Source organism: Podarcis vaucheri (assembly GCF_965113315.1).
Source record: "Podarcis vaucheri genome assembly, chromosome: 5".
NCBI classification, from domain to species: domain Eukaryota; kingdom Metazoa; phylum Chordata; class Lepidosauria; order Squamata; family Lacertidae; genus Podarcis; species Podarcis vaucheri.
Genome location: NC_138763.1, coordinates 2,919,664 through 2,935,852, shown reverse-complemented (window position 1 = coordinate 2,935,852; position 16,189 = coordinate 2,919,664). Strand labels below are relative to the sequence as shown.

The 16,189-nt window shown below is 47.3% G+C and overlaps 1 protein-coding gene and 1 long non-coding RNA gene across 4 annotated transcripts in view; both read left to right on the top strand.

The window, feature by feature from the left end:
• LOC309533369 overlaps window positions 1–16,189 on the top strand; it is a 190,820-nt gene that overhangs the window by 84,376 nt on the left and 90,255 nt on the right. The gene's annotated exons all lie outside the window — the stretch shown is intronic.
• LPP (LIM domain containing preferred translocation partner in lipoma) overlaps window positions 1–16,189 on the top strand; it is a 300,872-nt gene that overhangs the window by 199,810 nt on the left and 84,873 nt on the right. For all 3 annotated transcript variants that reach the window (XM_082224279.1, XM_082224280.1, XM_082224281.1), the window contains one exon: window positions 12,279–12,935. In XM_082224279.1, the coding sequence (XP_082080405.1) occupies window positions 12,279–12,935 (657 nt within the window). The remainder of the gene's footprint in view (window positions 1–12,278; window positions 12,936–16,189) is intronic.

The following is a 16,189-nucleotide window of genomic DNA, read 5'->3' as shown; positions in this document are numbered from 1 at the left end:
GGCGAAGCACAAGGCGACCACGCCGAGGCCCTCTGGAAATCTGGCTCGCAATTGCTGGAGATGCTGGTGAGGCGTCTTACCAGGCAGCAGATAATTAAATGTAGCATCGGGTCGGGCGTGTAATTGCTATGTATCCATCAGCTTGTCTCTGCCTCTAATAATTTCAGTGCCAGAATATGATTTCTGCATGAATATGTTCCATCCCCCTACCCCAGATCCCCCAACTTGCAGGCAAACGTGTAAAGGTAGCAGAGATTTCTGCAGATAAAAAAAGCAAAGCATCGCAACTGAGGCACGTTCTGGCTGCCCACCTGCTGAACCCACAAAGCTCCTTGTTGTATGAAAGCCCCCACCTCTCCACCCATCACTAAGAAGGGGAAATTTCCTAGTCTGTAGTAAACTGCACAAGCAAGTGGGATGTTGAGATGACGATGATTGTTGTTATTATATCTGGGTCAGAATAAAATCAGACTATAGAGGGACGGGGGTGGCGCTGTGGGTTAAACCACAGAGCCTAGGGCTTGCCGATCAGAAGGTCGGCAGTTCGAATCCCCATGACATGGTCAGCTCCCGTTGCTCGGTCCCTGCTCCTGCCAACCTAGCAGTTCGAAAGCACGCAGTGCAAGTAGATAAATAGGTACCACTCTGGCAGGAAGGTAAATGGCGTTTCCGTGCACTGCTCTGGTTCGCCAGAAGCGGCTTAGTCATGCTGGCCACATGACCCGGAAGCTGTACCCTGGCTCCCTCGGCCAATAAAGCGAGATGAGCGCCGCAACCCCAGAGTCAGTCACAACTGGACCTAATGGTCAGGGGTCCCTTTACCTTTACCTTTATAGAGCCACAAAGATCTCCGTGTGCCCCATCACAGAGGCCATTCTTGCTCACTAGAAATCCAAGCGGCCTCTAGGATCACTAGACATTTGCACAGCTTGGGACACAAGCAAAGCAGCTTGGCATCCTCTGTGGTTGTGCAAATGCACATTTTCTTCACAGCCAGCAGCAGAGAGGTCGGGAGCAGAGAGCTTAAGGAACAAAACCGTTCCAAGCAGAGCTGCCTTCCTCCTGGCATTGAGAGCATCCTAAAAACTGTCTTCTGCTGGCCCAGGCCAGTGGTCTGTTGAGTCCAGTCCCCTGTTCTCACAGTGGCCAACCACTTGTCCCCGTGGGAAACCCGCAGGCGAGATCCAAGCGACAGATCCCTCTCCCTCCCCTGCTGCTGCGGTTTCCAACGACTGGGATCCTTTTCATAGAATTGTACAGTCATAGAATCATAGAATCATAGAGTTGGAAGAGACCACAAGGGCCATCGAGTCCAACCCCCTGCCAAGCAGGAAACACCATCAGAGCACTCCTGACATATGGTTGTCAAGCCTCTGCTTAAAGACCTCCAAAGAAGGAGACTCCACCACACTCCTTGGCAGCAAATTCCACTGTCAAACAGCTCTTACTGTCAGGAAGTTCTTCCTAATGTTTAGGTGGAATCTTCTTTCTTGTCGTTTGGATCCATTGCTCCGTGTCCGCTTCTCTGGAGCAGCAGAAAACAACCTTTCTCCCTCCTCTATGTGACATCCTTTTATATGTTTGAACATGGCTATCATATCACCCCTTAACCTCCTCTTCTCCAGTCATACTTCATGTTGCATTTGCTTCATGATACGTTTTTTCAGGTTGCGTCCCACAGCGACCCAGAAGTACCGGAAGGGGTTACTTCCGGGTTTCGCCACTTGCACATGTGCAGACACGCAAAATGACATCACACGCATGCGCAGATGCGGCGAATTGCGAAGCGCAGACGCGGGTTGCGTTCTGCTCAGGTTGCGAACGGGGCTCTGGAACGGATCCCGTTCGCAACCAGAGGTACCACTGTAGTTGGAAGGGACTGTGCGGGGCCCAAAGCAAGGCCGCAGGAGGAAGTGATGAAAGAAAAGACTGCTTCGCACAGCACAGAGTTAAACTATGGAACTCCTTGCCACAGGAGGAAGGGATGGCCACCAATTTGGATGGCTTTAAAAGAGGATGAGGCAAATTCATTGAAAGAGGAGAGGGCTATGGATGGCTCCTAGCTAGACGCAGCATTGTTCCTGAATGCCAGTTCCAAAGCGGGGCCCAAACCCACAGCGCTAAGATTCAGAGCCTCACATTCTACCAAACTGAGCTATCCCTTCAGTCCAGAAGCACTGCAGCCTGCTTCTTCCTTGCAAGTGGGGAGAGGTGCTCAATGGCTGCAGGGAGAGAGGAAAGCCATTGGTGCAGGATTCTCCCTTGCCGAGCATCCTTCCTGCCAATGTCACGGCTTCTCCTCCCCCCCCTTGCTTGTAGTGCGACTAAGTAGCGGTGACGGCATTCAGTGGCTGCCAGCATTAATTATTTCCGCAGGCTCTGTTTACTTTCTTGTGCCTCGGGGGAATGTTGTACGTACAGATCGCGGCGGCTCCCGTTCCATCTCGCCGGCGAGCATCACTGACGCAGCAGTGCTCCCCGGCATCATCCTTCTGCTTCCCTTCATGCGTAGGATTTTTATGAAAACACACACACACACACACACACAAACCCCACCACCCTGCTCTCGTTAATTCGGTCGCATCCACGGCAGGGAGAGACCCCAGGTTACCCCAGTAACCAGTGCTGGCTGGCAGGCTAATCCCCGCCATCTATTCCGGCTCAGGTCTAATGAAATTAGCACGTCTCTGACGTCCGTTCCCAGGGAGGCGATTCTGACGCGGCGACCCCAGCAGGGACCTGCGCCCTTAACAGTTGTGCTCATCTTTGTGGCAGGACCTTGGCGAGGAGCGTGCAAGGATCAGGCCTCGCACGCTTGGCTCGTGGTGTTCGGAACAAAAGGTGCCAGAGACCTGGAGCGGGGGGGTTGACGCAAGTGCTGCCTGCAGCTTGAGCAAGCCGTATCAGGCCTCCCATGGGCCCCTCCATATGAATTAGAACTCGAGGCTTTTGCTTTTCGCCATCTGCCGTCGCAGCGCAGGAGGAAGGGAAGGGAGTCTGGGCCTGGCGGTCTCGCTTCTAGACAACTGAAGAGGAGAAAGAGAGACAGAGCGCAAGGCTGGGCTGGGTTTGTCCCTTCCTTGGGAGCTTTAGCGCTGCACCCGGTTTTCGTGATTTCTTTCCGGTGCAGATGTTGCCAAGGGGCAGAGAGGGTACCATTCCATTCCTCCCCATCGCATAAACAGACAAACACAAACCTGCCATCCACTCTTTCATGTGCTTTTCAGATGCTGTTCTGGGATAAAGTAAGAACGAGAGCCTGCAGGATCAGGCCAGTGACCCAAATAGTTCAGCGTCCTTTTCTCGCAGGGGCCGACCAGGTGCCAGCCGGACACCCACAATTCAGGATCTGAGCAGTGGCAGATGTTGGGGACTCAAATTTCAGCAGTGCCTTGTGCATCCCCAATCCCCAATCTCACAGTCCATTCCAAATAATAGTTGTGTCGTCTCTGGTGGCACCCTGAGGCTCTGTGCTCAGCGCCACCAAACCAGTTGGACCAATCTGCCTCTAATCTGAGCCAGTGCCGGATTTAAAGGTAAAGGGACCCCTGACCATTAGGTCCAGTCGTGACCGACTCTGGGGTTGCGGCGCTCATCTCGCTTTATTGGCCAAGGGAGCCGGCGTACAGCTTCCGGGTCATGTGGTCAGCATGACTAAGCCGCTTCTGGCGAACCAGAGCAGCACACGGAAACGCCCTTTACCTTCCCACCGGAGCGGTACCTATTTATCTACTTGCACTTTGATGTGCTTTCAAACTGCTAGGTTGGCAGGAGCAGGGACCGAGCAATGGGAGCTCACCCCGTCGCGGGGATTCGAACCGGTGGCCTTCTGATCATCAAGTCCTAGGCTCTGTGGTTTAACCCACAGCGCCACCCATGTATAAGCTAAATAAGCTGTAGCTTAGGGCCCCACTCTCTTGCCCCCCCTCAAAAAAATAAAGGGGAAAAAAACCCGGATGTACATTTCCAAAATATAAGATAAAAAGCAAATAAAATAGCCCACAGCAACAGTGTTTTGTGTTGTGTAGGTTCCTATTTGTTATGTGCAAATGGCTTGAGATACCTATGAGGTCCATAAATTACCATATAGCTTGTATTCAACACAAAAAGCAGCGACGATTTGTTGTTGACAAAGGACAGCTGGACATATAAAGGGCCCCATGACCTTCTGTAGGGCCTCATCAAACCTCAGTCCGGCCCTGATCTGAGCACAGGAACAATTCTTTCCTCCTGTGGTTTCCAGCAACTGGTATTCAGAAGCATCGTAGTCATTGATAGCCTCTCTCCCTCTGTGGATTTGTCTGATCCTCTTCCGCCGCCACTTTCTCCTGCAGCAGCGAGTTCCACAGTTTCACCCTGTTCTGTGTGAAGGAGGACTTCTTTCAGCCTGCCCCGAATCTTCCCACTTCCAGCTTCTTGATTTTGCTGGACTGCCTCTTAACTTCGGCTGCAAGCTGCCCTGGGAACATGAGGTGCTCATCCGGTAAAGGCATAAGCGCGCATTTGAGGTCCAAGGCTCTTTTTCCGCTCCCCATCTGCACAGCGCGGGGATCTGGGGCCCGAGACTTCGTAGGTGGCTTCAGAGACCAAAGCTAATCCTTAATGGCGGGGAAATTAATGGCCTACCCGTGTTAATGCGTTAGATAAAAAAGCAGCCAAAGCTTTAATTGAAGTTCATCCCCTCGTGAATTTCCCTTTTCTGGCACAAAAGGCTTGAAATCAGCAGAATGGCCTTCAGGAAGCTTGTTATTTGAATGGGTTATTATATGGCTTTTATTATATAACTTGCATCTCATTTATGTTTAGAGGGAGGAGAGGGGCTCTCTCCCCCCACCCTCCCTGCTCAGATACGGGTATAAATATATCCTTTATGCGAAGAGCAAGTTCAGCCCTCTAAAGCAGGATCAGGCCACTTTAAACAGTCATGGCTTCCTGGGGGCTGTAGGTTGTTAAGTGGGTGCTGAGACTTGTTAGGGAGACCCTTGTTTCCTCCCCCCCCCCCCGTTACGATTCCCAGAGCGGTTTAACAGTCAACCAATCTCCTCTGGGGGCTCTGGGAATTGTAGTTCTCTGAGGGGGATGGAGCAGGGTCTCCTAGCAGCTCTCGGCATCCTGAACAAACTACGGTTCCCAGGGTGCTTTGGGAGGGAGCCACAGCTGTTTGAGGCAGCATGCTATGGTTAATGACAACAACAATAACAATTTTTTATTTATACCCCACCCATCTGGCTGGGTTTCCCCAGCCTCTCTGAGCAGCTCCCAACCCAATACAGCATTAAACATTAAAAACTTCCCTAAACAGGGCTGCCTTCAGATGTCTTTTAAAAGTCAGATAGATGCTTATATCCTTGATGTCTGATGATAAGGCGTTCCACAGGGCAGGAGGCACTACTGAGAAGGCCCTCTGTCTGGTTCCCTGTGGCTTTGCTTCTCGCAATGAGGGAACCGCCAGAAGGCCCTCGGAGCTGGACCTCAGTGTCCGGGCAGAACGATGGGGGTGGAGACGCTCCTTCAGGGATACTGGACCAAGGCCATTTAGGGCTTTCAAGGTCAGCACCAACACTTTGAATTGTGCTGGGAAACATACTGGGAGCCAATGCAGGTCTTTCAGGACCAGTGTTATGTGGTCTCGGCGGCTGCCCCCAGTCCCCAGTCTAGCTGCCGCATTCTGGATTAGTTGTAGTTTCCGGGTCACCTTCAAAGGTAGCCCCACGTAGAGCCCATTGCAGTAGTCCAAGCGGGAGATAACCAGAGCATGCACCACTCTGGAGAGACAGTCTGCGGGCAGGGAGGGTCTCATCCTGCGTACCAGATGGAGCTGGTAGACAGCTGCCCTGGACACAGAATTGACTTTTGCCTCCATGGACAGCTGTGAGTCCAGAATGACCCCCAGGCTTCACATCTGGTCCTTCAGGGGCACAGTTGCCCATTCAGGACCAGGGAGTTGCTACGTGCTGTGCTGAATTAGGGCCTCTCTGGGTTTCTGGGGGTCACACCTGAGCCATCCCTCCTGCCTCCTGCCCAGGAAGAACCAGATGTGCTTACAAGCTCATTTTCGGTTTCCGCCAGTGCTGAGTCACCGACACAAAAGCAGGGGTGGAAACGCCTTGCATTTGCAGAAACATGTATGCTTTCCAGAGAATTCTTTCTGCCACCCCCTCTGTTTCTCATGCATTGTGAAAAGAAGCTGTTGTTGAAAGAGACAATGGGAATTTTTTGTTCAAAAGTGGGACACTAAGTACATGGATGGATGAATATCCCGATTTTGGTTTCTTCCACATCTCTAGATCAGTTCTTTTTCTCTCTTTTTTAAGTTCCTCCAAAATCCACCAGCGTTTTGTTTATTCATTCATTTCGCAGGATTCACACACACTGCAGGGTTTTAGTTTTTTTAAAAATAAAAAAACTAAACTAAACGAAGCCAACCTCTCAAAGCACTTCCCAATGAGAGAGAAAGAGGGGACAAAATTATGGGTAAATGCAGTTAAAAGCAACCATTTGCAGCACTGAAGTGATTTTTAAATGAATTAACTTTTAAAAGTTGGCTAAAGCCTAAGAACAGATTAAAGCACACATCAACACTAATACAAGGTAGAGTTGTATTTTTTAAAAAAATGGTTTGCTTTTTTAAAGAAAGAGCCAAAAAGGGTACAGCAAAGTCACCTGTCTGATGTCAAGTGGCAGTGCAAATGATGCACATATTTTCACCTAAGGCACACCCTTTCGCTTAAGCATTTTTCTGAGTTTCGAAGTCATTTTTCTGAGTTCACTTTGTGCTTTATTTCAGAAGGTACAGATCAGGCAGACGGCAGAAAACATCTGTAGGAATTTAAAAAAGGGATTTTCAGTATGTGCGGTTTAATGCCGCCAAATTTCTGAGCCATCCTTCCCTGTGATCGTATGGCCTCCTTGCTGTTCGCTAAGACAAGATATTGGAGGGAAAGGCCTTGCTTGCCACTGGTTTTGTAAGACTTCCTATTTATTTAACCAGAATCTAATCAGCTGCAACCGCTGTAATGGCACTCTCCAAACCAAACATAGACAGCAGAGTAGAGAAGCTTCATCATGTCAGTTATCTTCATTTTCAAAATGTTTTGCTGTGGTTAACAGTTGCATTCAGAACTAAAAATAGGAAATGGCAAGATGGAAATTAAAACCAAAGTAAATATCTGGCTGAGCCAGCCTCGGTGATTATGCAGTTTGTAGGGTCGAGTGCCAGGTCTTAATTAAGTTTCTCCCCCCTCCTTATTGATTTATGCTTCATTCTGATTTATTCCCCATAACATTTGTTACTACGTCTCTTTCCCCTGTTTATATTGCGAATGACCTGTGGTTAAAAGCAATAAATTTGAACCCAGCTGAGTTCTATTATTTGTGCATTTCCAGCTTCTGAAGACATCTGTGCTTCAAAATTGCTTCTTCCCACCTAGCCAGGGAAGCAAACAGTGGCAAACCAGTAAACATGTCGCGTCAGGGTCATCCTCAGGGTCGGATTTAGGTTTGATGCGGCCCTAAGCCACTGAAGGTAATGGGGCCCTTTATATGTCCAGCTGTCCTGGACAGATCTCAAGCCATTTGCACATGTTGCCCTGCAACCAGTCCATGCAGAATTTAGGCACCCTAAATTCTGGGACATGATTTTTAAAAAATGAAAAAAAAAAAACTTTAAATACACCTTCCCAAAGAAGCCAGAGGCTTTTTTGCTAGGGATAACAGGGGATGAATTAAGAAAAGGGGACCACAATTTATTTACATACGCCACGACCGCCACTAGGATTCTAGTGGCTCAAAAATGGAAAACCCAGGAAATCCCAACTTGAATGGAGTGGCAGACGAAAACGTTTGAATACGTAGAGTTGGTGAAAATGACCTGTAAGATTCGGAACCAAAAAGTAACAAAGTTCAAAGAGGAATGGAGTAAATTTGCTGAGTATATACAGATTAATTGTAGAAGCTTAAAGACTGTAAATCTTGGGGCGTGAACAGAGTGTAAATAAGAATCTGTAAGAGTGGATGTTAATTGTGAAAGCCGATGTAGGGAAGGAGGGAAGTCCGGGCGCGATAAATGTTGAATGTAAATGTTTTATTTATTTTTGTTTTGGAAAATCAATAAAAAGCATTTTTTAAAAAAAGAATTTAGGCACCCTATATATAGAAAGGAGCAAAGCAATGATATTTTAGGCTAGCAGGTGGGGCCCATAACTTACACCATGGGAGCCGACACAACACAAAACACTGTTGCTATATGCAGGTTTTATTTTCTTCGTTTTTATCTTATATTTTGGAAATGTACACCCAGGGGTTTTTTCCCCCTCTAATTTTTTTGGGGGGCCCCTAAGAGAGTGGGGCTCTAAGCTATAGCTTGTTTAGCGTATATGTAAATCCGGCACTGGGAATCCTACAAGGGAGGAAGCTGATATTAGGATTTGTGGACATCCAATGACACTGGGGTTGCCATGGATCTGGGATTTATCAGACATATCTGGAATACTGCAGTCGGAAGCAGCGTCCGGGTGGAAATAATAAAAAATGTATAAGGAAATCTGGACGTAGGGCAGCCCATGTCGGCAGTGTCGTTTTTGGCGATTTCCCTTTTTAAAAAGCCCCAAAACTTACTATTTTTGGCCAAAAAAAGGGGGGAGGGAGCTCAATAATTTTGCCCAAAAAGGTTTTTTGTCCGGATTTTCACGTTTTTGAAATATGGCAACCCTAATGAATCTGAATGCTGGGAAATTCAAGAGAGATGAAAGAAAGGACTCCTTCACACAGCACAGAGTTAAACTACGGAACTCCCCGCCACAAGAGGAAGGGATGGACACCAATTTGGATGGATTTAAAAGAGGATGAGACAAATTCATGGCAGAGGAGAGGGCTATGGATGGCTCCTAGCCAGAGGCAGCCTTGCACCTGAATGCCAGTTGCTGGAAACCCCAGGAGGGGAGTTGCTGGTCTTGTGTTCGAATCCTGCTTGTGGCTTTCTCATTGGGGCAGCTGTTCAGTCACTGTGAGAAGAGGATGCTTGACTAGATGAGACACTAGCTTCACCCAGCAGGCTGTGGGTTTTTTTTTTTATGTTCCTGTGTCCTGGGATTCAGTGTGTTGGCCACTGTCCACATAGGGACGCAGCTGTCTCGCAATGTTTGCCTCATTCCTGTTGCCAAAAAAGCCTGCGTAATTTATGTCTCCAGGAAAGTGTGCCTTAAAAATATATGTCAAGATAAGGTACAAAAATGCATTAGAACGAGCAAAACAGCGTACAGAAACCTGCTGATTAGGACCAGGGCGCTTTAAAATGCTAACATTTCGTGATGGAGTACATGGAATTGGCAGAAATGACTGGCAGAATCTGTGACCAGGGAGAAGAGTCGGTGGAGGAAGACTGGAAGAAATTTAAAGACTACTTGCAGAAGCACTGTAAAATTAAGGAATGTTAAAACGATGTCTGATGGAAAATAAGTGGTATTGGTAAAAAGATTTTTAAGAAAATGTAAATAAGGATTGATAACTGAAAAATTGGTATTTATAATAGGTTAATATCTTGAGTGAGGATAAATGCTAGAGGGTAAGGACTTGCTGAATTTAATATTTGAACTGGAATACAAAATCGGAGGTGTGAGGAGGTCAAGAAACTAGTGAATGAAGTATAAGATATGAAAATACTAATTTATTTTTTGCTTTGTTTTTTGGTTTTTCTTTCCTTTCCTTTTTTCCTTCCATTCTTTTGTTAATTGTTTTTTATTGTGTATTTTTTATGTGCTTTGGTTTTGCATTTTTTCATTTTTGTAGTGGTGCCAGTCGGACTGGGGCGGTGATGCACACTGGCCTGAATTCTCCTCCTCGCAACTATGCCCTTGCACCTAGAAAGCCAGCATGTCAGGGAGAAAGGGCAACTCACAACCCCTCTTGCTAGAATCTGGTTTTCTGCAAGGAGGGAATGTGTTTGCACGAGCCGTTTGGCACACCGTTTGGCACAGGCTGACACGCAAACACGCACAGCCGTGAGAACAAAAAAAAGGATGTGAGGAATCTTTCAGGATGCAAACCTGTGCCTGTTATTTCCTTGTTGCTTCCTCCAAGCGCACCTTTCTTGAGATGCCTCCTCCTCCTCCTGGCATTAATTCCTTTTCTGAGCACCCCCCCCCCATCCCAAATCCCTCTGCCTTCAAGTTTGGCTCTTTGACAGAGGCTGCTTTGTTCTGCCTTAGTGAGATATCGATTTTTTTCTTTTTAAACATCAGTAGCCGGCAATGCCTTTTAGCTCTTAAAAAACACATACAAAAAGACCTTCGTTTTTCTTTAATGTGGCTTTATCGCCGGGTTTAAAGCAAAGGTGAGCCAAACTTTCCCCTGCATCTAACACCCCTTTCCTACACCCTCCCCGCTCCAAAAACTGCTCCCAGGCAGCGGAGGCAGAGCTTGTTCTCTCTGTAGCTTGATCTCTCCTTCCTGCCAAATCACTTTTTTCTTTTTTGCAGATGCAACTTGTAAATGAAAGCAGGAAGGGAAATTAACCTGGCTTAACCTGGATTTTTTTTTTATTTTTTTTTTACCTTTCTCCCAAGAGTCCAAAATGAAGACATCAGCGCTGAATGGTGTTTCAGGAATTTTTAGCAATAGAAATTGCTAAAAATTGGAAAAAAGAAAGTGTGCCAACAAAAAAGGAATGGCAAGACAAACTGTTAGAGTATATTGAACTGGCTAGATTAACAGAGGCAATTAGAGCTCACACTAGACAAGAGTTTCGAAAAGCATGGGGAAAATTCAGAGAATATTTCACAAAACAGTGCCCTAAAATACATAGCTGGACTTGTTTCGATTAATGTCTGCAGGAGACTTTGTGGATATTTAAGTTATAATTAGAAAAATCTTAATAATTATTCATAAAGGAAACAGCTTATAAGAAGTAAATAAGGAGGCCAAATACAGGATAAAGTAAGTCTTTTATTTGGTTGTTTGTACTATTGTATGTTATGCTTATTGTATGTTATGTTTACGTTTATTGAGGGTGGATTTCTGTATTGGGCTTGTGGGGGGTTTATGTTATGTTGTAAAATTTCCAATAAATTTTTTAAAAAAGAATGGTGTTTCAGGGAATCACAGAATCTTAGAATTTTAGAGTTGGATGGGACCCTGTGGGTCATCCATGCCAACCCCTTGCAGTGCAAGAAGCATCTCAAATATAATTTAATCCTGGGATTTTAATGTCTGGGGTGAGTGGTGACTCTAGATGGGAGGAAATGCCCACTTTCCCCCACTTACAACTAATTATACCGTCGTACCTTGGATGTCGAATGGAATCCATTCCGGAAGTCCAGTTCAACTTCTGAAATGTTCGGAAACCAAAGCGCAGCTTCTGATTGGCTGCAGGAAGTTCCTGCAGCCAATCAGAAGCCATGGAATCCCCGTTGGACATTCAGCTTCTGAAAATAGTTCGAAAACCAGAACACTCACTTCCGGTTTTTGATTTTTCGGGAGTCGGAACGTTCTACTCCCAAGGCATTCGGGAGCCAAGGTACGACTGTATATATAGGACCCAATTCTACTTTTGGACAGGTCACCGATCTTTAGATAGCCAAAGTCCAGTTGCAGGAACTCATGAATGATGAATGAAACTTTTTGTGTGTCAGCCATCAGCCATAGCAGCAAAGGAACATTGCAATATACACAGAACAAAATAAAACGTCAGTGTTATAAAACATGGTTTAGGGTCCTGAACCAGCAGTCAAGTAGTGGATCTTATTCTGATTGCGCCAGAATAAGATCTTCTTTGGTTGGGACCTCGTGAACAAGGCTGCTCTTAAGCCCTCTTAGCTTGGACAAAACGTAAAGGTAAAGGGACCCCTGACCATTAGGTCCAGTCGTGGCCAGCTCTGGGGTTGCGGCACTCATCTCTCTTTACTGGCCGAGGGAGCCGGCGTACAGCTTCCGGGTCATGTGACCAGCATGACTAAGCTACTTCTGGCGAACAAGAGCAGCGCACGGAAACGCCGTTTACCTTCCCGCCGGAGTGGTACCTATTTATCTATTTGCACTTTGACGTGCTTTCGAACTGCTAGGTTGGCAGGAGCAGGAACCGAGCAACAGGAGCTCACCCCGTCGTGGGGATTCAAACCACCGACCTTCTGATCGGCAAGTCCTAGGCTCTGTGGTTTAACCCACAGCGCCACCCGCGTCCCTAGCTTGGACAAACCAGTATGTAATGGGGCAAATCTTCAGGCGCATGTTATTCCTGACCCGAATTAATGGTCTGTTGCTATTGTCTCTATTCCCACATGCAGGGCTCTGGGATTCCGGGCGGATCTCCCATCGCTACGCCTCCGATGGCCACCCCAGTCACTGGCCACAAGCGCATGGTCATCCCAAACCAGCCTCCCCTGACGGCCACCAAGAAATCGGCATCGAAGCCTGGCTCTCAGCCCATCCCGGTGACCCCAGTCGGCACCTTGAAACCTCAGCCGGTTCCGGCGTCTTACAGCACGGCTTCCACCCCAAACCGCCCGACCTTCAATGTGCAAGTGAAGTCGGCCCAGCCGGCCCCCCACTTCCAGCCACCAGCCCCCCAGTATAGCAGTCTGGCCCCCAACCAAGCGGCTCAACCCGCGTCTACTCTGGGTCCAGGGCCCTACGTGCCGTCTCAGCCCCGGGCCGCGGATTATGGCTACGCGCCCCAAACCGCCCCTCACCCAGAGCCAAGCTATGGGTACGGGGGCCCCCAGGGCCGCTACCAAGAGCCGGCCTACCCCGGAGGCTACGGAGGGAGGATTGGCTCGGATCCATCCTACGTGCCGCAAAATTCCTGGAAGCCGGAGGCGACATACCCTTCTCCCGGGTCTGCGGCCCAGAATCCCACAGGGCAGTACCCGTCGTCTGGAGCCAAGAAAACCTATATCACGGAACCGGCCACCGGTCCTCAGCCCCCTCTGCTGCAGCCAAAGGTAAGAGGCAGCGTCCGACCCCGGCGATGGGTGTGGGAAACGGGGAAGGGCATGGGTCTTGATTCCCACGGGCAGGTGGAGCTGGTGATTGCATTTCTGTACAGTCATAACCTCATGTTACGTCCGCTTCATGTTACATTCTTTCAAGTTATTTCCCGCGGCGACCCGGAACTACCAGAAAGGGTTACTTCCAGGTTTCGCCACTCGTGCATGTGCAGACGCACAAAATGACGTCGCACGCATGTGCAGAAGCAGCGAATCGCAACCCGCGTGTGTGCAAACATGCCGCTGCGTGTTGCGCTCTTTTCATGTTGTGAATGGGCCTCCAGAACGGATCCCGTTCGCAACCAGAGGTACCACTGTATTTCGCTTCACACATTCAGAGGCGCCCCAAAGCAATTCGCAAGAAGACAGGGTGATGTGTGACACACATTCAGATAATTAGAATCATAGAATCATAGAGTTGGAAGAGACCACAAGGGCCATCGAGTCCAACCCCCTGCCAAGCAGGAAACACCATCAGAGCACTCCTGACATATGGTTGTCAAGCCTCTGCTTAAAGACCTCCAAAGAAGGAGACTCCACCACACTCCTTGGCAGCAAATTCCACTGTCCAACAGCTCTTACTGTCAGGAAGTTCTTCCTAATGTTTAGGTGGAATCTTCTTTCTTGTAGTTTGGATCCATTGCTCCGTGTCCGCTTCTCCGGAGCAGCAGAAAACAACCTTTCTCCCTCCTCTATGTGACATCCTTTTATATATTTGAACATGGCTATCATATCCCCCCTTAACCTCCTCTTCTCCAGGCTAAACATGCCCAGCTCCCCTAGCCATTCCTCATAAGGCATCGTTTCCAGGCCTTTGACCATTTTGGTTGCTCTCCTCTGGACACGTTCCAGTTTGTCAGTGTCCTTCTTGAACTGTGGTGCCCAGAACTGGACACAGTACTCCAGGTGAGGTCTGACCAGAGCAGAATACAGTGGCACTATTACTTCCCTTGATCTAGATGCTATACTCCTATTGATGCAGCCCAGAATTGCATTGGCTTTTTTAGCTGCCGCGTCACACTGTTGGCTCATGTCAAGTTTGTGGTCAACCAAGACTCCTAGATCCTTTTCACATGTACTGCTCTCAAGCCAGGTGTCACCCATCTTGTATTTGTGCCTCTCATTTTTTTTGCCCAAGTGCAATACTTTACATTTCTCCCTTAGTAATTAGTAATACAGCAGTTATTTATTTATTTATTTGTTGACTTATTTCGTGAAATTTATAGGCCGCTTGATCTCAGAACCCTCGAAGCAGTTCACAAGAAAAGACAACACAATCCAATTATCAACAGGGAGAATTAGCAACAACAATGCAAAAAGTTAAGATAACAATAGACTAAAAACAGATTTAGGACTTTCATCAACTGTCTAAGCGTCTAGGTAGGGTTGTCTAAACAGGAATGGTTTCAGCAGGTTTCTGAAAAGAGTGCAGTGAATTAATGAATGTTAGAATGATGTTGGATAGAAACTAAGTGGTCTTTTGCTGTAATGCTATAAGGGAATATGAGAAAATGGTTATTAATAGGTAAAAAAAAATTAATGTTATAATATTTAAAAATTGAAGATTAAGATGAATGAAGAGGGGAGGGATTTGCTGAATTAACAATTGGACCTGGAATACAGAAAAGGAAGGTGTGAGGAGGTCCGGGAAATAAGCAAATGAAAAATATGAGATAGAAAGATTGAACTGTTTTTTAACTATTTTTATTTTGTATTTTTCTTTTTTCTTTTTCTTTTTTATTCTGTAATTTTCTTGAAAATCTTAATAAATATTTTATTAAAAAAAATGAAAAGAGTGCAGTGAAGGCACTTCCCTGATGTCAATAGGCAAGGAGTTCCAAAGTCTAGGAGTTGCCACACAAAATGGCTAAGTTCTTCCAAATGTGGAACAGGTCTTATGCGGCCCCTGTAGAGGTACAAATTCCACCGACTGAAGCGGTCAAGGGGGCAAATGTTGGGTGAGATGATATCGTAGGCAAACTGGTCCTGAGTTGTTAAGGGCTTCATATACTAATAACAGCATCTTGATCTTGATCTGGTAGCAAATCACCAAGCCGTGCAGATCTCTGAGCAGGAGCGTTATATGCCTGTCAGCCCTCCCTCCTCTCTGCATCCTGCCCGAACTGCAGCTTCTGGTTCAAGCGCAAAGGAAGCCCCACGCACAAATCCAAACATGCAAATCCAAAATATTAAAAGTGTTCATCCAAAGAAAAGTAATCTGAAAGAGCTCCAAATATCCACAGTTGGAGGCAGCAGTGCTTTTCAGGACCAGGAAACCACAGGGCAGGAGTCTGCTCTTGTGTGTGAACGCTGCTTGTGGGTTTCCTGCAGGCAACCTTTTGGCCTTTTTGAGAGCAGGATGCTGGACTAGATGGGCCTCTGGCCTGATCCAGCAGCTGTTCTTCTTATGTTCCTAACCCATGGTCCATATATAAAGCAAACCCCTTCCACCTCTACACTTCTGTGATTCTAGAAGATTTACAAGTGGGATAAACTTCGGAGAGCCCATCCTATTCTGCGCAAACAAAGCCGCCAGCAAGTCTTGCTAAATGATTTAGGACCAGGTGTGGCTGTGTGTTGCTTTTACCCTTGCAAACATTGTTTTCGGAAGACGCGCTTTGCCTGCCCTTTGGCAAATCAGGGATTTCCATGTCCGTCTTAAGCACTTGCAGTCACCCCCATCTAACCAGCAGCATTTCGGTGTGCAAATTGGAATTTCCATTTCCACCTTCGCAGGCTGAAAACATGTTGCTCCTCTGATGCCACCGTGAAAATGTGTTTTGTATGTGCGGGTGATATGAATAACATCAACATTGGGAGGGGAAGGGGTTTTTTTGCAGACCAGGTGCACACACCTTGCATGCGCCGAATCATCACCTTGCCATGTGCCCCGGAGTGTCACCCTGTTCCCCTGTGCCTCTGCTGTGCTTGCTGTCCTTCACTGGAGGCTTTTAAGCAGAGGTTAGATGACCACATTAGGGATTCCTTAGTGGTGATTCCTGCGTTGTGGGGTTAGACTAGATGGCCCTTGGGAACCCCTTCCAACCCTACAATCCCATGACTCTGTGCACAGGGTTGCTGGAACTCTGCAAACAATCCAGCCTGCATGAACAAAAGGCCTTAGTCGGTCCATGGGATGTGCTAAGCAAACTTCTGGTTCCAGGTCAAAGGGTTGCATCTAAAGTTTTGACTTTGGCTTTTCCAATGGG